Here is a 20,028-nt window from a genome sequence, read left to right as displayed (position 1 = left end):
TTGGCTTTAAAACTAAGTATCTGTGCTGTTGCAAGTTTTGTTGTAGATTATCTGACCCAGTGGTAAAGTAACTTGTGATGAATTCCTCAATTTATGAGCAATTAACTTTTACCAATTTATTGTCAGTATCAGGAAAAAGAATAGATATTGGATGGCAAACTGGCTGAATAAAATGTGTATGTTTAGCTAAACGGATTATAAAACTTCTGGACTTCTATTCATAATGAACTCTACCATCTGCTTTCAATAGCCAAAACTATTTTTGATATCAGATCATGCACACTCATTAACTTAGACCACACTAGCTCTTGAAAGCTGAGAAATTAGTTTAAGTCCATGTTTTGTTACCTGCAATATATCACGAGCAAGTGGTGAAAAACCTAAACTACATCTGAATATGTTAATATCCAGGGAATCCATTCCAATAATATTTTCTGCTTTTAGAGTTTTAAAATAGTTTTAGGTATTTGTGTCTTTTACTCTACATTTTCTCTCAAAACAAAAGACAGAATACTTGAGTGACAGACAGAAAATAAAAATATACAGAGGAAGTTTACCAGCTAAGCAATAGGTAATTTCTTTTGAATTTGCTGTTTTCCTACTGTGAGAAGTATCGCTTGCTAAAATGTGAATTAGTGTTCTGATTTTGTTTGTCATGTGAGTAATAACTGACTGACAGTCAAAGAAATACATGAAAGGTTCTACTCATTACGTTCTAATCCTTTATTCATAACATGAACTTTCCATTTTACACAAAAATAACTACTGATGAATAATAGCTTGTGTTTGCATTGTCTTTCAATTGTAAATAGGTACACAAAACATGCCAATAACAAATGAAGGAAACACACCTTTAAGGTGGAAGCAGCCCATTTATAAAAATTGTTTGTACATATTATTTTTTTTCAATTATTCCAATCTATTTTACTTTAAGGGTTGTCATCTAGGAATCCTGAGGGTTTAGAAGAAAAATTTTATGTTCGATTTTGTTAATATTTTTCCCTGAGAAAAGGGCAAAAATAAAAGTTATTTTTAAATGGTCCCAAATTAATTTTGACATATTTGTTTGTTTGAAAAGAATGTTAGGTAAAATGTATGCATGTATCACTTGAGCTAAAACTGGTCTTTGAGGTACGTGGGAGTTTTTTTCTGTTCTTAAATAAGGAAATAAGAAAGCTTCTATTCTTGTTTTAGCATGATTAACTAGGCTGTGTTAAAACTTAAATTTTAGCAATTAATTTGTCATGTACACATGAAGCTGAGGTTAGATGGAAGAGGGGAGGAGTAGTGAAGGTCTGTGAAGTTGCTCTGCTGATTTTTACTAGAAGGTACAGATTAATATGTGTGATGTGCAGCAGTATAAAGCCCAGCAACAAAGACAGGAGTGAGTTGATAGTAGATTTTTGATGGGGAAGAAAAGAGTAGAAATCTTCCAGGATTTTTCAAACATCAGTCTTAGGTTGTCACTGAATCTGGAATTGGTCAGCACCTGCAAAAACCTAATTGCTTTCAAAATTTGTAACTTGGATTTAAAGGATGAGTAAAACACTATTAGAAAGGACAAGGGAAGATTCTCTTAGTGTTAAAAGTGAAAAAAATCTCTGAAGTACGTTATTGTGCTGAGATATTTGATAGTCACACTTGTTAGTTCTGTCCCATTGCTGTCCTTGGGCGAAGTGACCTGTCTGCTCACACTTGATACTTGTCTTATATTTAGCTTAGGAACAGTTAAGGGTAAAGATCAGAATTAATTTATGTATCTGTACAATATCTTTCATGGAACAATATCCATCCAGGACTGGAACTTCCATATTCTCCCCTCAGGATCTCACCGATACAATCAGTCATGACTTCCTCAGTATATGGAAGAATGCCATGCCAGCAGATTGGTTACATATACCAACATTTTATTCCTCTGTCAAACAGAAGGAATAGACTTCATATCCAAGCTTCTGAACATCTGGACTTACAGATGTCAATCCTGATCAATGGCAATATGTGATGAATCATTTACCCTGCGCTGATGCATTTTCCAAGATTCACTGCAGTGTTGAAAGGATAAAACATCCTGTTTTGCATTACACATCACCAAAATTAAAAAGAATACCAGCCTGTCTGATATATTTTTCCAACAGAATTCTTAAAGGGGGATTTATGACTAATGTAACTCTTTAATTAGGGTTGTGCAGATTGTTTGGAACACTTTATAGACACTGGCAAATTCTGTGGTTTAAGCAGATCTGTGCTGTTTAAAAAATAAAGCTCTCTATTAGTTTTGGGCAACCTTAACTTCTACAGATGCCATAATTTATACTTTTTATTTGGTTTGCCAATATTTTACGCTAAATCATGTCCATGTATTTTACAGGGCAATATCCATTCAATATATAATGAAGCCCAAAGCAAAAGTATGCTCATCTCCAGATCAGCAGAGGTGTCTAAACCAGCCCCAGTTACCAAACTTAATTTTTCAGAATAATTATTCATACTTATGGCACCATTCAATTCATATGTATCTCTTAGAAACAAAATGCACACTTGGAGGGGGACCAAATAGCAAAATTCTTTCTTTTTGCTATAAACCTTTATAAATGCCAAGAAATGTTATTAGGATGGATCAGTCATGTTTATTTTGATTAGTGGGAAGGAAGCCGTGTCACTGAAACTTCTATTCAGATAAGCCTCGAACTGGAAATAATTTATTTCCCTCTCTTTGTGCAGTTTAATTCCTGCTGTGTTATTTTCTAACGTAAGGATGCCACCTAGTGACAATAGCTGCCCGCTTCTTAAATTAGCCCTAAAAAAATTCTAATCTAAGTCCGCAATGATACGAAATATGTTATTGTTAATTCTTGGTCAGCTAAGGGGAATAGTGTCCATACACAAATAAAAGATATAATTATTGCTGGTATTTTAGTAAGGTAAAATATATTCAGTATCACAATTTTTGATGGGTCATATATAGGCTGGATTTTTAAACATATATAATGCAATTGTACCTATATACAGTTTCTGTTTCCATAAATTTTTCAGGAAATATTCATCATCAGTTGTGCAAGAAGGATGAAATGTGAGGTCCTGTCCCTACTGTGATGAATATTTTAACGATATGAAAGCAAGTTTTTGCTGTAGCGCAGAAAAATAGTCCCTTTTTCTCTGTCTGCTGAACACTGAAGCCCCTTGGCCAGCAAATTATTCCCAAACTGTAGTTATTTCAGGGGAAGTGGAACAGCTCCAGTAGGCTGACTGGAAAAATCCCCTCGGCCTAATAAAATATGTTCTTGTTTATAGAAATCACTTCTAAGGTAGCAGGTGCTGCTTCTTATCTCTCCAGCTGGGGAGATAACTGCATCCAGCCCTCCAGTATTTTCAGTATGACTTTTTTTCCACCACCTTTTGCACCAAGCCAAATCTCATAACTGTGCTCAGTTATGTTTGAGTCCTAGTCTGTGGATTCAGGGATGCTTTAGCCTTCAGCTGTAACCATGCAGTGTAGCCCAAATCAGTAGTTTGGTGCAGCTAACACTCTTCTTATCCTAAGCATTGCATTCTCTGAAAACTTGCTCCACTTTCATCCCACTTTCTGGCTCCTGTTATGTCTCCTCACAAGCCCACCACATCCCTTCCAGTTCTTCAACCAGGCAATTTGCTTCTTCTCATTAACAAGACCAGGGCACATCTGGAACTGCTCAGCAGCAAATCACTGGTCAAAATCTTTGCACTGATGAAAACTTAGGTGCCAACAAAGGGTTGGTGTCCCTAGAGCCAGGCACTAACTGGCCCACAGTGAAATCTTTGAACTTAGATGCCTGATGTGTCGGATGTTATTGTGGCAGATGTGGATAGATGTTAATTTAATGCCCTCATGTTCTGTGTGTGAATCTATCCTGTTAAGTCAGTTTTGAAAATGAGACCAAGACTCATGAATTTTAAAATTCCTGTCCTCATACTACTCCAATTGTAAATATTGCAATGCTAGTAGGAACAATGTCTGTGTGCTTGTCAGACTATATATACAATACCAGCTCACCTTCTTACCTTATAAAATATTAATGAGCCATGTTTATAATGTGGTACCTATCACATGCAATAAAATTAGTATTTAGAACATTACCAAGTTGTTTCATTTTGTTTTTTTTCACGTATGGTCTGCAGGTGGTGAACTTTTTGCTGGTCTCTACAGTGACTACTGGGGAAGAGATGCTGCCCTGTTTCGCACCATGAATCGCATGGCCCATCTCCGAACTGAACCTGACAATGAGCGCCTTCTGAAAGGTATGGGAAGGAGAAGAAGGAAGAACCAAAGGTGTTTCAGATGACTAGAAAATTTCTGTATAACCACAAATTTAAAAAAATACTATTTGTGAATATGTATATCCATTTGGAGGTTAATTTAATTAAACTATGTTTTTTTCCATTAAATTTTTCATGAACACCCTATTTCTATCACCTGGTTGCCCTTAGGTAGCTCTTTCATTGACATATCCCTGTTTTTTAATTTTATTTTTTGGTTGCTGCCAGCTGATTTGAAGGACTGAAAAAATAAGAGAATGTTTTAATAACTTGAACTCAATTCATCTCTGTTTTCTTTTAAAGAACCAAAATTTGTTGGCTCATACATGATTCCTGACAATGAAGACCATGATGATAACAAAGTGTATTTCTTCTTTACTGAAAAAGCTTTAGAGGCTGAGACAAGCACTCATGCCATATATACCAGAGTGGGACGTGTATGTGCGGTAAGATCCTTTCTCTGACTCCCCAGTTAAATGAAAAAGGAAGCATGTTCTTTCTTTGGTCCTTCTCCCCCAGGCAAATATGGCATCTGTTAGTTATGGCACGATGGTCTGAATGAAAACCTTACATCTACTCACCCTCAAGAACGGTAACATTCACGAGTCATCCAAAATCTCTTTTTGAAGTTCAGTTTAGCTGAGAGAGGTGGTAACAGTAACAGCAGTTGCCCACAAGACTCTCTTACCATCCACATTCTCAGTTCAGATCAGGGCTCTATTATCCTTTGGACTGGCTGTAGGTCCAGACCCTCTTGCAGCTCTCACAGCTGACATAAAACAATGTCCCTTCATATTCCAGGTGACAGAAGTAGCCCAGCCACCAGTCCTTTCTGATATTCCCTCTTGCTTTCCTATTCTGTCAGTGAGGACTGAATTGAGGTTGTGCAGGCTCAGTAGCTTACCTTTCAGACAGCTGGATAGGGTAAGAGGCAATGGGCACAGATTGAAACACTTTAAATTACATTAGAATGTAAGAAAACATTTTTTTACTGCCAGGATGGTTGAACACTGACACAGGTTGCCCAGAGCCTCAAGCGTTGCAGACGTTTAAATCCTGACTGGACACAGGCCTGAGCAATTTACTGAACAACTTGTTCAAAGTAACTTACTTTGAGTAGGACAGTTGGATTAGACAATCTCCAAATTCAACTCTTCATAGAATGGTTTGGGCTGGAAGGTACCTTAAAAGTCATCCAGTTCCAACCTCCCTGGCATGAGCAGGGACACCTGTGTTTCTGCAAATTTTGTAAACCTCTGATGCAAGAATGAAATTAGGGTGCAATGCCAGCAACCTCCAGAGTGCTTTATAAATAGCAGCCAATTAATGTTTTCATTTCATCTCTCATTCCTCCTCTTAGTAACTAAGAAAAGTTGTGCAGATAGGAAACTAGAAAGAATGATCAAATTGTCCAGCAAATTATTATCACAGGTAGGCTTAAGTTTTACCAGAAAAGTCATGAGGAAAGACTTTTCTTCCCTCCACTGCCCTGCGTGATTATCCGTTTCCCACTCAGGCCATGCTCCTGGTGTGTTGATGGCATCTCTTTTTGGATCCCTGGCCCCACACACATGGAGATCTCAGGCAGTTGCTGGAGAGAAGCACAGTTAACATATGATCTCCCAAATCAAGCTGCCCATAATTGGCATCTCTCTGAACAACTGATGAATTTTGAGTGCATTCCTTTTCTAATAACTGACCACTGTAAGGCTGATGAGCTCTCCCACTCCCATGGGGATTACATCTGCTTGATCAAAGGAAGGAAAAAGAAGGTTATTTCTTAACATTTGATTTTCTTTAAAAAAAAAATTATATTCCCCTGCCTAACTGTAAGGGATAGCTTCTTGAAAGTATTGGGCAAAGAACAAGGTACAAGTTAAAAATCTTCTGTCACCTCCATGTATGGTATATGTCACATGTGCTCACCAGCATATTACCTATTAAATTTTCTTGAGTACTCATGTATAACTTACAAACATCTGAAGTATGCAAAGTACCAAATTGCAGCCTCAGACATTAATGTTCACAAAGCCAGTTGGCTTTCTGGATTCCAACCTGTATCAAGATCTGAAGTAGAATTCTTTGGCTTATGTTCTGAATAGATTATTTTAATAGTTCCCTCTAGTCTGCAATATATCCACCTGGAAGTCTTATCTCTAGCCATGGGTTAACCCAAAATCCCACAGACCTTTCTCTTCCACTTCTCCAAAACTCCAAGTCTTTTATCATCTGACCATTAACTTAACAGCTGTATGTTATAATTCAGATTTTATTTAGTGAATACAAACAATAACAAGTGATTCAGGAACTGGCTTTTGTTTCCAACTTTTTTATTTTTTTCTGAGCTGTAACAGGTTTTGCAACACAGAGGCAGCTACTCTGCATAGTTTTTACTTGTCTGAGGAAAACAGATCTCTGTTTGTGAGAGGAGTTTTGCAAGCCTGTCGCAGAGCCTTCAACAGTCAGTTACACAGACTACCTGAATATAAGACCATGGTTTGAGGATGCTACCTAAAGGTTACAAAATCTGATTGTTAAGTAGTACTAAACTGTCCCTTTTCTTGAAAGTCCCAACAGTTGCCCCAGCAGTACCATCTCTATAGATAGATTCAGGGCTTCAGTTTCCAAATGCATCAAACAAACCCTACACTGAGCTCTTAGAGCAAAGCTAAACCTCACTAATGTACTTAGTATATCTAATTTACAAAAATGAGCAATAAAAAAAAAGCTTTACAACTGCTGTACAGTTAAAACTCTCCAGGGATATGGTACAGAATTAAAAAATTCTTATAAACCCCCAGCTATTAATGAGACCTGGACTTGATCAGTGCAATCCTACTTGAAAACTGACTCCAGAGAAATAGTACTAGTAATAGACATGTGGTTTGGAAAGGGATGCTTTTGGCATTAAAAGACACAATGAACAATTAATTCAGCAGAGATGTTTGTGCTTCCAGACTTACTCATTCAAATTACCATTGGCACTTGTTTCTTTCTACACAGAATGATATGGGAGGCCAGAGAATGCTCGTCAATAAATGGACTACTTTCCTCAAAACCAGGCTAGTTTGTTCTGTGCCTGGGAGAAACGGAATCGATACGCATTTTGATGAATTAGGTAAATATCCCAGACTGCAACAAACTCAAAACTATCAAGAAAAGCCATACACTTTCATGATGACACACCTTACTGTTAAATATTGTGCCTGTTTTATTCATTAACAGGGGGGTGTTGTTAGTGTTTTGTTTCCAATGTATATGAAGTTCTATAAGTACAGAGTTGGCTATCACCAATTATTCCTTTATGTATTGCATTGTTTCTAAAGACTGCTCTTAAAATCTGTATAAAATTAAATAGAATAAATGAGTAAAATAGGATTATACTTTTAACAATTCATGAAGTTTCTCTTTTGTGGCTGGGAAAAGTAGTTTGTTATCAATAATGTTGCATTTAAATTTTACAGAGGATGTATTTTTGCTGCAAACTCGTGATAACAAAAATCCAGTGATATTTGGCCTTTTCAACACTACAAGGTAAACAACTAGAAGAAATAATACCAGCCATGGAGGAATGTTTGAACAGTCTATTAAAGAGATAGAAGCTGCATGATACATATCCCTTAGCAAATATACAGTAAACAGTTTAATCTCTGTTCTAGTCACAGTGGGCTTCCTTGTTAATGTAAAAGCTGATCTATAACACTCAGGGGCTGAAGTCTCATTCAGTGATTCAGTCTATCTGGATCACAAATTAATTAAGTATTTGTCAGCTTGAAAATTTCCTAATGTCGAAGTATATGCACTCCTTCATGCTTATAAGAACAGCATCTGAAAGTGCCCTGTCTTCCCCTAAGAGCTCCACTGTATTTCAAGGTTAAGTAGATAGCAGCTTAAGTTCCTACTGACTTCTTAGTGAAACCTTAAGCACCAGCTGTGATGTTGCTGGTGGCCTCCTCTTCCTTTTCCGCTGCAGCCTAGTTCAAGTGCAAGCACTCAGTACTCTCATCTCAGAAATCCAACTGTTAGTTTAGGATGTAATGGTAGAAAAGATCAGCTGTGCTTTTGCCACTATCTCTTGATTTATTTTTTTCTAATAAACAAAGTCAGATCTGCTCCTCTAGGGATGCAGACACCTGGCATTTCCTACTGGCTCCCAATGCCAGTAGAGAAAAGTGGGCACCTAATTAAAATTATTTGGATCACCTTCTGGAGTCTTCAGAAATAATTTCTTTATCAGAGAGCACTGATGCATCTTTTAAAAAAAAAAAATTAAAAAAAAAATCAATTGCTTCTCTGGAAATAAGTGAATAAAATTTAAAAGTAAAACAGAAACTTTTATGTGGATTGGCCTACACAAAGTGATCTTCTGATCTAACTGATAAAATCAACCAACATTCCCACTGAATAAAAAAAGAACTCATTTTAGTCACTGTTCCTTTTAGTCAGCGTTGGTTGATTCCCATCTTTCCAAGCAAAAACAATGGGAAAAATGTTAGAGAAGAAAAATGGTAAACTGTTTAAATAACTAATCAAAGACACATAAAACCTGAGTTCAGTTCACTGTGCTTCCTCTGTGTTTCTAAACAAGTAATTTAGAGCTTGTGTTGACCATTATCAAATTTTGGCATAACAACACAGAGCTTCCTTGGAGAAATGTTATAAATATAAACACATTAAATACATTTAAAGAACATTGCACACAATATTTAGAAGAAAAGCATATAGGAAAAAATAGGTAGTTTTTTCTCCCTGAATACTGTTGAAATGTGACTTATTTTTAATTGCACAATAAAGCCAGTATTATATATACAGAATGTGACATATTGTTTTAATAATGTCTTTAAATTTCACTTCGTAGCAATATATTCAGAGGCTATGCTGTATGTGTTTACCACATGGCAAGTGTCCGAGCAGCTTTCAATGGACCATATGCTCATAAAGAAGGACCCGAATACCACTGGGCTCTCTACGAAAGAAAAGTACCTTATCCTAGACCTGGTTCAGTAAGTACAATCTATTTTCCCTTGCTTTGCTATGTAAATGAAATTGAAAAGAAAAAGCAGACTGCTGCTAATGCACAAATCTTCTTGACTTCATAGTCCAGGGTATATTTCCTAGAATAGTCCAGCATTTCTGGAAAAGTGTGGAATGGCTCAGAAATAAGTTAATCAAGTACTAGACCCATACATTTCCCAAAGGAAAATAGTGGGACTAGGTATGTAAGGGTTTTCAAAATCCTCTCGGGACTTGAATTTATGTACCTTATGTCAAAGTTGTAAGATTCCAAAGTTAGAACCCGAGGCAAAAGGGACAGAAAGCGGCACCTCTAGAAGGTGGGTCAGATATTGCATTCAGAAACCTGTGAAGGGACCTCACTTTGTTTCTTTTGCCTGATGAAACCAGGACATTTAACAAGCATTAAAGGAAGGGAAAAAAACCACAAAAAAACCAACAAGAGAACAAGAGGAATCCACTATTTCAAAGTCAGGTGGTTCTGGTTTCTTTTTTCCACCTCTTTTTGCAAAAGGATCAAATTGGAATACTAATATAATTGAGATCAATGCACAGGTTAGAAATGAGACATAAATTTTAATAAAAGTAACTAATCAGAATAAATGCTTTTGTAGATAGGGAGCAAATTCTCCATCATTCAAGGTCCTTCTCTCAAGACCAGTTCTTTCTGGAAACAATGGTCTATCACCCTTGTAATTCATTGGTTTGCTTTCAGACATCACAGACTGAGATTTTACTGCCCTTAAGCTTATCACCTTAAGCTTGGCCTTTAGTTTCCAAGCTTATCAACATTCTTGTTCTGTACACTTTACAAAGAATACAGAAATACTAAAACAACATTGCAAACAACCAAACTCAGCAAAACCACTCATGCTTTTTGTTAATTTTCACACAAGTTTCTTTACAAACATAATTTCTTTTTTTTTTTCCAATGGATATTAAGTGAAGGAAAGAAACAACATATTTTGGAACTGTGATTAATCTTTGTGGCACACTCTGCAACTATAGAGGTGCTGTCATGTAGAGAGTTGTTCCTGTCTGGCACTTAGATTTCTGGAGGAAATCATGAACTCATTGCTTAGAGGCAGGTAATTAATTTCTACAAAGCATTCCTAATTCCTGTGTTGATTTCTCAAAGGCATCACAAGTAATTTTCACCTCAAACTCTTTTCCTGTTTCACTCTCTTTCTAGGTGTTTCTGAAGTTTCTGTCCCAGGGCTCTCACATCTCTTTCTCTGCCGGTTGGTGCAGGTTGAGGGTGCCCTTTGCTTTGCAGGGGTCCATCACCATCTCACAGAAGAGGCAGAGCCAGGGCCTCCCTCACTTTCCCCTTTTGCTGCCAGTCAGGAGGAGCCTTACAGCAGGCAATGACAGGCTAACTCAGGGAAACATCACATCCAGGATTTCTTCTTTATCCTGTACCTTTTGGGATTACAACTACTTACCCACCCATGGCAATTGTCATCTGTTGCAAAGCTGCTTTTATTTACACCCATGAAGCTCCACCCCTTACCATGTCAGCATTGGGCAGATTTCTGACTCTGTGAGATGCAAAGACAGCAACAGCTGTTTGACTAAATCCCCCCCCAGTTTTCACACTTCACCTCTTAATCTTCTCTCAGGCTGGGGGCTCAGTCTCATGAGCTTAAAGGGGGAATAAACAGTTGCTGGAGCATTACTTTCTGCTAACTGACTCAATATTCTCTTCTATACTGAACACAATCATTTCCAGAAATAAGTGTTGCATACAATTAATTTATCACTGAATCTCAGGAATGAGAGGTGAAAAGGCCTATTCACTTATCTGCTACATGCCAGTACAGCCTTTCTCCCTGTAGTATGATTTCAAATGCATGTCCTTTATCATTTTAAATTAATCATTTTAAATTCATGTTTTCCTCTGCTTCTCTTGGGGTTAGAGACTTAAGTCAAATTCTTGAAGCAGATGCTCCAAAAAAGAGATTATCTAGGATTTAAACATTATGAATATGATTTGACCATCTTGGCCAATGAAATACCACTGTAGCAAGTGTTGACATCAATACCAAATAATTTTTTGTTTGTTTGTTATTTTTCAAAGTCACTGGTATTGAGTCAGGATAGAAAAGCAGATAAATAAATTATCACATTTTGAGAAAAATGAATTAATTCAAAGGAATTATTAGTTTCCTATTTGAGTTTTGGTATATCAAATTTATAGTTTTTGCAGTTTTACCTAATAATGAGACAGTACCATGCATGGATTGCATAATGGCTGTATATTTTACAATGATGATACAAGTTCTTAAAGTTCTTTTTCCAGGCAGTAGAACACCTCACATATGTTATTTGGACTAGCATTAAACACAGGCATGAATTCAGTATTAATGACTGCAGTTATTACATTGATATCTCTTAGCACTGAAGATTAAATGGTGGGGGTTTGGCAAGAATGAGAGAACACTGAGCCAGCACTTCAGCAAAGTTGACAATGATTTACAGAAATGCTGCCCTAAGTTCCACTCGCTTTCAATGCTTCTCTCCCTTGGCCACCTTTGGGTCAGACTGGATTGTTGCCTCCCCAAAAGGCAAGGTATAGGAGCTGAAAAAGGAGCAGAGGAGTTAAAGTAATTTTCCCCATATCATGGAACAAATTAGCTGAGGAACCAGGTCTTTCTGCGGTGTTAATAGATTTAATCGTGTTTTTCCTCTATATGTTGCAGAGCACATCAGAGACTGAAGTAGCTGGCTCTGCCAGCTAAAAAAGCATTAATTGATTCATTTTTGGTTGCTCATTTAGGGCACAGTTTAGAGGTCTTTTCAATGTTTTTCCAGAAGCATGAAGAGAAAGTGTGTTTCAGGCTGTAGCCAAGTGTTAGGTTTGAAACTCCAAAGAAAAGCTCAGCATATTGGTAAACTGAATCTCAGTACCTTTCAGGAATGACAGTGACAAGAGCCCAAAAATAACCTACTATTAGGCATCTCTGAGAGTCAGCACTCTTTGATCTTAGCTATTGAATGAGTAAAGAATAAGTCTATAAGGAATGAGAGCAGGGCTTAAAGCTAAATAAACAGAAAACCATTGTTAAGAGTCACACAGGTTCTGACAGACTCTAAAATCCACTGCATTACTTCTGCCATTATCTCTGCCCTATTTTGCTGATTTTTTTAGTTCATTTAGGCTGTACTGCTTCTGGAACTGACATCAGTAAAATCAAAAGTGGTGTTGATAGACTTCAGAGACAGCTGCATCTACTGTTTCCTTTCTAGACTTCTTGATTTTATTTAATTAAAAATGAAAAGCCTGTGAAGGATTATTTTTATTAAATCTCTCCAGGGCTAGAACTTTGTAAAGGGAACCTGGCAATGCCTATTCACTTGATATGCTGTGCAGTGCATGAGAAGCAGAGGCTTAGCCTGTCTTCATGCTGCAGCTCTGTCTCTTTATTGCAAACAGCCGGTGAAATTCCATCATTAGGTTGATTAGACAATTACTTTTAAGTCAACACTGAACAAATACTTTCCTGTAGCTAAGCCCAGAAACTGGAAACAAACATTGCCCCACTTGACAAGTGCAGGAGTTTGTTATTGTCAATTACAGCTGACCACAAGTTTAAAATTACTGTTTCCAGTAAACGTAAAGAGTATTTTATTTCATTTTATTGATTGAAAAATCCAATTTAAATAGGGAAAGGCTGCTACTGTGGCTTTGCTTGAAATGCTTCTTAAAACCACACTGTCTTATGAATGTTTGGAGAAAGTAAATGGTTACTGAGATATTTCCAGCTTGATCATAAATGGTTTCAATTAGACATCATGAAGCAAATTGGAAATGTAGAATCTGTGTTCAGTTGGGAAACATTATCTCCTTCACAAAGCGTCCTAAAGTTAACTTCTCTCTTTAATGCATTAAATTATCCCTAATTGCACATTTGACTGAAGGAGTAAACCTCTTTTAATCAGTCATTGACATAAAGTTTATTTGCTTTGCAAACTGATAGATTGATCAATGCAAACATTGGTATTTGAAGCTAAACTGTGATATATAATACTGTCATTGTGAGTTAGGAATTAGAATCAAACATAATACTGTTAGAATGCCTGAAATCAAGAATTACTGTTGCTGCTGGCATAATTTTTAAATATGCTTAGTTTCTTATGGTAATACATTTTGCAATCAAAAAATAACAAGACTAGGGGTTGATTTCAAGCACTAGTGTTCTGCTGACTCTGCATGGCTGTGTCTCTGTTGGGACAGGAAACGCCTTTCTCTTAACTCTGCCAGTGGCCATTTTGATTACATCTTTAGTATGAATTTGAGGAAGACATAAGCACTATGGCTTTTGTCAAAATCTAAAACTGCTACTATTTATACTTCTCTTAGTATGCTAAATATGACAATGCCAAGGCTCTGTTCAACATTCCCTTTCTTTTCATGATTATTAATCCACACGTGCATAGAGTTCGCTGTCCCAATTCCTACTGTGGTCTTCTCTGCTTGTATATAGGTGAGGTTTTCTGTAGACTTCTCTTTACCTCTGATAACAAGACCTGTTTCTAACAATTTATTTGTCAATCTTTCAGGATAATCTGTTTTCTGTTTTTGCAGTGTGCCAGCAAGGTGAATGGGGGTCTGTACACTACCACAAAAGACTATCCTGATGAAGCTGTCCATTTTGCCAGGAGTCATCCACTAATGTATCAGCCCATCAGGCCTGTTCATAAGAGACCAATACTAGTTAAAACAGATGGAAAGTACAATCTTAAACAACTAGCAGTGGACAGAGTGGAAGCTGAAGATGGGCAATATGATGTCTTGTTCATTGGCACAGGTAATTAAAGAAAGCAAGAAAGAAAATTTAATAATTTTTCTTTTGTCTCCAGGATGAAGGAAATCTATACAACATTCCTTTTTAACAGCTGTGCCAGTCTTCACCTTACAGAGGGTGATAGTCATTCTAGACCTGTGCTTCACTGTGATGATAACACTACATACGAAAATAATGGTAGGGAAACATTTAAAGATTAGGAAGAGAATCTTAAGTATAGGATTCCATTTTAATTTCTTTTCTTTTCCAACAAGAACCTTAAATTAAATTGCTGAACAACTGGCCTTATTTTTTAAACTTCAGAACACAATCCTGTATCTGAGCATAGATCTGAGCTGAGACCTGGAGGCCTGAGAGAAACAAAGGTGATATGATTTTCAAAAATATCAGCTCAAGTTACTGGCTTTATTCCACAGTTTATTTTCCCCAGTTCTGGAGACCACAAGTCTAGCTGATACCATTAAAAAGAAACTGCCAGCTTCCAGATTTGGGGTTACAACACAGCTCAAGGAAGGAAGAAGGAAATGCCCAAGGTTTTTTTTTTTAAAAAAACTGTTAGAAGTTTCCTGCCATGCTTTCTTGTCTTTCTTTTGTGCCATTTTCTTAAGACACAGAGAGTTTGTTTAAAGAGAATTTTTAAACATCTTCCAAACAAACACGATTAAGGCAAAATATAACATAGATCTTCACTAAGTCTAAGAAAGCTGAGAAAAAATAGATATCCTAATGGTATTTGAAAAATAAGAAAACTTAAGAAAATAAGAGGAAAGGCTGGAACTAGACAAGATTTTAGTCACATCTAATCTGTCTGGAAAAAATCCAAGGATTCTTACATTCACGTTTAATCAGTTTAACAACAAGAGTGGTTTCACAAATCATTTTGACCATTTTGTCTAGGAAAGCAGTTACAGTGAATTATTTTTTACTAATGAAATTCCTCTGATAAGCACGTTTTAGTGCTGAGAGTATTCAAAAAAAGCATGTTTGTAGAATAGCAAAGGCTTATTTATACTAGAGTTCTTTTCTAAGCTTTTAAATGACCTCAGTATGGTCTTGGTATTGGACTTTCTGTAGTCTATAAAACATTGCACGATGTGTCACTTATTTCTATACAGCATATTTTACAATGGGTCCTACATTTTTCATATTTTCTGCTTGCATTTCTGATTGAGATTGTTTAAAATGTTCTTGTACAAAAGACCTCTGTTCAGGAAAGTTAAATCCAAGGGGCTTAAGTGTGTGCTGTCTGATCTCAGATGAGAAAAAATTCCAGTAAAAGAATTTGGGTTTTGGAAACTCTGAAATGGAACCTGCAATCTCTACTCTGACAAAGCTCCCATTAGAAAACTCATTGCTTTTTTGGAAAATATGTTAGAAAGAGTTAATATCTTTCTTAATCCAAATCCAACCTGCTGTGTAACATAAGTAAGCAACGTCTTACAGCTGAGCAAAAGTTTCCTTAGGGTAGCACTGCAGGTTAGAAAGGTTCATCAAAGGAGAAGTCTGAACATCAGAGCTTTCACATATCTGTCAGCAGGATTCGAAGAGAGACTTACTTATGAAAATCAGAGCCCGGAATACAATTTCTTTTTACTGTTCCATCACAAAATTGATGCCTTTGATTACATATTCTCTTTGAGAAATGGTGTACGACCCTCATTTAATGGTCCCTCTCTTTGTTTGCCCCTTTGATCTTTTGCTGAACATTTTTCCCAGTGCTTGCCTGCTTAATATTTCCCCTGTAAATCAAAGGTGACTGAAAGTAACAGAAGAAAGGAAGTGATATCTGCCATTGTTGATGACAGATTTTCAGATTAAGGAGTGGAAGACTATTCTATTAATAGCCAGTAAGGCAAAGCTGAAGTAGTGGAAGACCAGATGCTATTTGTGTGTTTTAATTTCCTGAGAGAGTTGCAGGGACAGAGAGGTTGATAAATCTAAAGTCCAATGTGCCTTAGTCTTTTTGATATTTTGGTTCATTTTCCTTTGACTAACACCTTCACCTCAACAGCAGCTCAGTGTTTCCCTAGAGGAGGGTGAGAACCACGCACAATGAACGCCTGAAGGTTTTCCTACTCTTGCCTGGACTGGAGGAACAGAGCTGCTGCCAGCAATTAAGGACATTAGTAGTTTCCTATCTAGTGTAAACAGTCAGATCCTATAATTAAAGCTACTTTACACTTGCTTGCCTCAATGGACTCGATGGACTCAATGGACTCAGTTTCCACCTACTCCCATTTCTTTTTCTGAAATATGGTCACTCTTTGTGATCCCTTTGCAGTTCACCAAGGGGTAATGACCCAGCATTTGAAAAATAAAATTAATCATGTATCCTAGGAATGTTTCAGTTAACTATTATTTTCCAGGGACAAATTGTAATTTTTTTTTATTTTCTCAGAGTAAGAATCCTCATTAATTACAGCAATATGCAACTACCTGTACATATTTATAAATTTCTGTCCATTAGCAATTTTAAGAAATCATTTAAGGTATTTGAAGGACATATAAATATTTCCTCCAATTATAACCTCTTGACATGTTATAGGTTTTTTTCTTTTTAAATTTATTTCCAGATAATGGCATTGTGCTGAAAGTCATAACAATTTACAATCAAGAGACAGAATCAATGGAAGAAGTGATTCTTGAAGAGTTGCAAGTATTCAAGGTGAACTGTGCTGTATATGAAGTGTATATACAAGTCCTGAATTTTCTGCAGAATTAAAATGTCTAAAAAATCTGAAAGTAGTCAAACCTATAATAGTTGTATGCAAGAAATTTGTCAATTATCTAGTTATTATATGACAGGAAATCTTCATTTTTAACTGATGTTTTTCTGTGTGGAGTTATGGCCCAAGTACTGAAGCATATTGAAGCAAATCAGGACTACTGTCCTTCTGTTTAAGTGCTTGGAGGTTGTAATGTGACTTTTAATTAGAAACTTCTTGCATTTTATTTCATTTTCCCTCACATCCAAGTAAGTAATTAAAAGAGGATAACTGTACACATGAAAATGTGCCTGCTAAAACCTTGGAAACTTAAATGAGGTCCAGATAGAAACAGCCCAATCCTCAGAAAGACTGAATCAGTTAATCTGTCTCTACAGTGGGCAAACCTAAGTCCCAGTGAGGCAAAACTCCATTCTGCTTAAGGATAACCTGATTAAAGCTCAGTGTTTGATATATGACAAAGCTAATATAATGAAATTCTCTTAGTCAGCATTCATGTCAGGTCACAATAGCCACATAAAGCAGGAGGCTAAGCTACTTCAAACTATAGGGAAAATCTGACATCAAAAGTTAGACATTTAAATCTGGTACCTGCATTTAGGCAGAGTAACTATTGACTTGTTTCCTGGCAGGGGGAGGGGGGAGAGAAATCACAGAATTTGCCCCTCTTGATAAAGTTTGTTTTCAATAGACCTATTAGGGGCTATGTCTTGCTCCAGGAAATCTGAGCAGAGGGCAGAGAGGACAATGGTAAAAGAAGGAATTCCTGCTATTTTTATCTTATCTTCATTGAATGTTTTGTTATAAAGAACACTCCACTTATCACTCTCAAGTAGGACAAAAGGGATTCAGTGGTGGCAAGAGCTAATGTCATGTTTGACAGGGAAATTGTAGTGTTCCTGTAGCTCTGATAATCCTGAATTAAGTGTTGGCTGGTTGTTTTTAAATGAACTCTTTTAATGTAATACATTTGAAAGTCACAATTTCCTCACACTTTCCATAAAGGAAGTAAAAGTATCTTGCAAAGCTGAATGTAGTAAGTAAATATCAATGCTATTTTACCTAATTTATTGTCATAGCAAAAAGACATTCTTTTTTCTAAGCAAGCAAATATTTCCTATTTTTTAGATGCCAGTTCCTATTATTTCTATGGAAATCTCTTCAAAAAGGGTAAGTATTTGACAAGTTTGAAATGTGAAATTGTGATTCAGTGTAATGAAGCTGTAAATGGTACAGAAATAGATGCATAGATAGATTGATGGATGTACATCATCTATAATGAGATCTGGTCGGATACATGTAATCCTGTAATATAAACTTGTGGTTATCTGCTCTGTTCCGTTATAAAGCACTCATGTTTTTCATTTCTAATGTTAAATATCCTTAGTTTACACTATCATGCATATCAAAGCACATAAACCCCAATCTGTTTCATGAGTTACTGTCATAGTAATCACAGTAGGGATTAGCTTGGTGAATATGGCAACTCACAGAAAAGTTCCTTTCTGATAAATGCAGACAGATTTCAGCCCAGGGGGATGTAAGTGCAAAAAAAGCCTTGTTGGTTCTCCCACATAGTCAGTTGCCCAGTAGGGCTGTTTGGATCTGAGTCCCTTTTGAGTTTCTGCTAGTTTCTGCTAAAACAAACACCCAGTTTATAACTCTTGCGGGTAGATTCTTACCCATACTATGTCATCGTATCATCTCAGCATGAAGCCATAATAAATACTTGAGGATAGTTATATCTTAATGTTAGACATCCCGTGTAATATGGGTGCACATAAACACAGTGAAACAGAAGTAACAAAGGATGACAATTGCATTAATAGGAGGCGTGAGTGCGCCCCAAAAGATTATTTCAGTTTTGGTGTCTAGCCAACTTACATTCTTCCTGTAGGTAATGCAGAAAGACAAAATCCTCTGATGGTGATTCAGAGGAGGATCTTGGGTCTAAGTATTCTGAGTTATTTCCTGCATGAATCTTTTTCCAGGGACTGTGAAAGCAGCTCTGGAGACTAGAGTGTCTAACACTGCACCTAAGTAATCATTTGGAGAAAGAGGCAGTGTCATTTCAGATAATTGCCTTACCTTTAACTCTCAATTGTCATGGTAAAAGGATTATGTTGGAAGAGTAAAAAGGAGATGCTTTATAAAAAAATGAAGTAGCATTCTTCCATTACATCCATCTTCCAAGAGGGCTGCTAACTCCACTAATTCAAGATATATCTGGAAAATCTGGAGAGAATTGTGGGAAAGCCACCAAAGCAATCCAGTGGTTGAAGAACAAAAATTCTTATGAGAAGTAAAAGTAGCTTAACTTTTTCAAGATATCAAAGAGAAAAACTGAGTGAGAACAGGAGAGCCAGATATATATTTTACCATGTGAAGTGACTTCCTACTGTGTGGGGATTCTTGAACACTGATGATAAAACAATACAAGACTAATAACCAAGTTCAGCTTGCTGAATGTAGATAAACTTATTCTTGAAATGGAATACAGTTTTCTGATACTGAGGACAATTAAATGTTGGAATATATGTTAGGGACAGGGCTGGCACCAAGTCATTTTGTCTTTAAAATCAGCAGAAATATAACTTAGCTGACTACATGTGAAAAAATTTGTGTACCTTTATTTTGGCTGGTCTCCTTCCAACTCAGAGTGACTGAGCCTGTGGAGATCTCCTTGCTGACTATGTCTCAATATCCTTATAACACTGACCAGTCTTCACCAAGTCATGGTACAATAAAATATCACATTTCAGGGCTGAGCTACTTATCCCAGCAGAAACTGGGAAAGAATGTGCTTCTTTGATGTTCGGTTGGCCAGATATCAGCTGCTTTTTTGCCCTCCTCCAATGAACCAAGACTTAGAGATGCCTTTACCTCTGCTAAAAGATGAAAGAGAAAATCTCATCTCATATGTCTCATTGAAAGTGTTGTTCATGTCTTCTGGGACAACCACAATGCAGCCTTTGCAGACAAAGAATTCCCCTAAAACAAGTATCCTAGGTTTCTTCTTCATTCCAGTTGGCAGGTTGAGTTCCTGCTACTATCATCTGGTTTATCTCAGCAGAAAAATTCTTCAAGCACTGCTGTTACCAGCCTCTCCTAGTTTCTTCCCCTGGCATCTCTGACTGTTAAATTTTGTGATCTAAACAGATATAAGAGATGTAATTAGGAACAAGAAT

At 36.7% G+C, this 20,028-nt stretch overlaps 1 protein-coding gene across 1 annotated transcript in view; it reads left to right on the top strand.

Annotated features, from left to right (window-relative positions):
- SEMA3E (semaphorin 3E) overlaps positions 1–20,028 on the top strand; it is a 133,257-nt gene that overhangs the window by 100,544 nt on the left and 12,685 nt on the right. The window contains exons 6-13 of the mRNA XM_027679478.1: positions 4,156–4,275; positions 4,597–4,739; positions 7,297–7,411; positions 7,758–7,827; positions 9,152–9,296; positions 13,895–14,117; positions 16,688–16,779; positions 17,969–18,010. Coding sequence (XP_027535279.1) covers positions 4,156–4,275; positions 4,597–4,739; positions 7,297–7,411; positions 7,758–7,827; positions 9,152–9,296; positions 13,895–14,117; positions 16,688–16,779; positions 17,969–18,010 — 950 coding nt within the window. The remainder of the gene's footprint in view (positions 1–4,155; positions 4,276–4,596; positions 4,740–7,296; positions 7,412–7,757; positions 7,828–9,151; positions 9,297–13,894; positions 14,118–16,687; positions 16,780–17,968; positions 18,011–20,028) is intronic.

The sequence above is a fragment of the Neopelma chrysocephalum genome, unplaced genomic scaffold (genome assembly GCF_003984885.1).
Source record: "Neopelma chrysocephalum unplaced genomic scaffold, ASM398488v2 Primary Assembly neopelma1_45, whole genome shotgun sequence".
In the NCBI taxonomy this organism is placed as follows: domain Eukaryota; kingdom Metazoa; phylum Chordata; class Aves; order Passeriformes; family Pipridae; genus Neopelma; species Neopelma chrysocephalum.
This window is presented reverse-complemented; position numbering and strand designations above follow the sequence as displayed.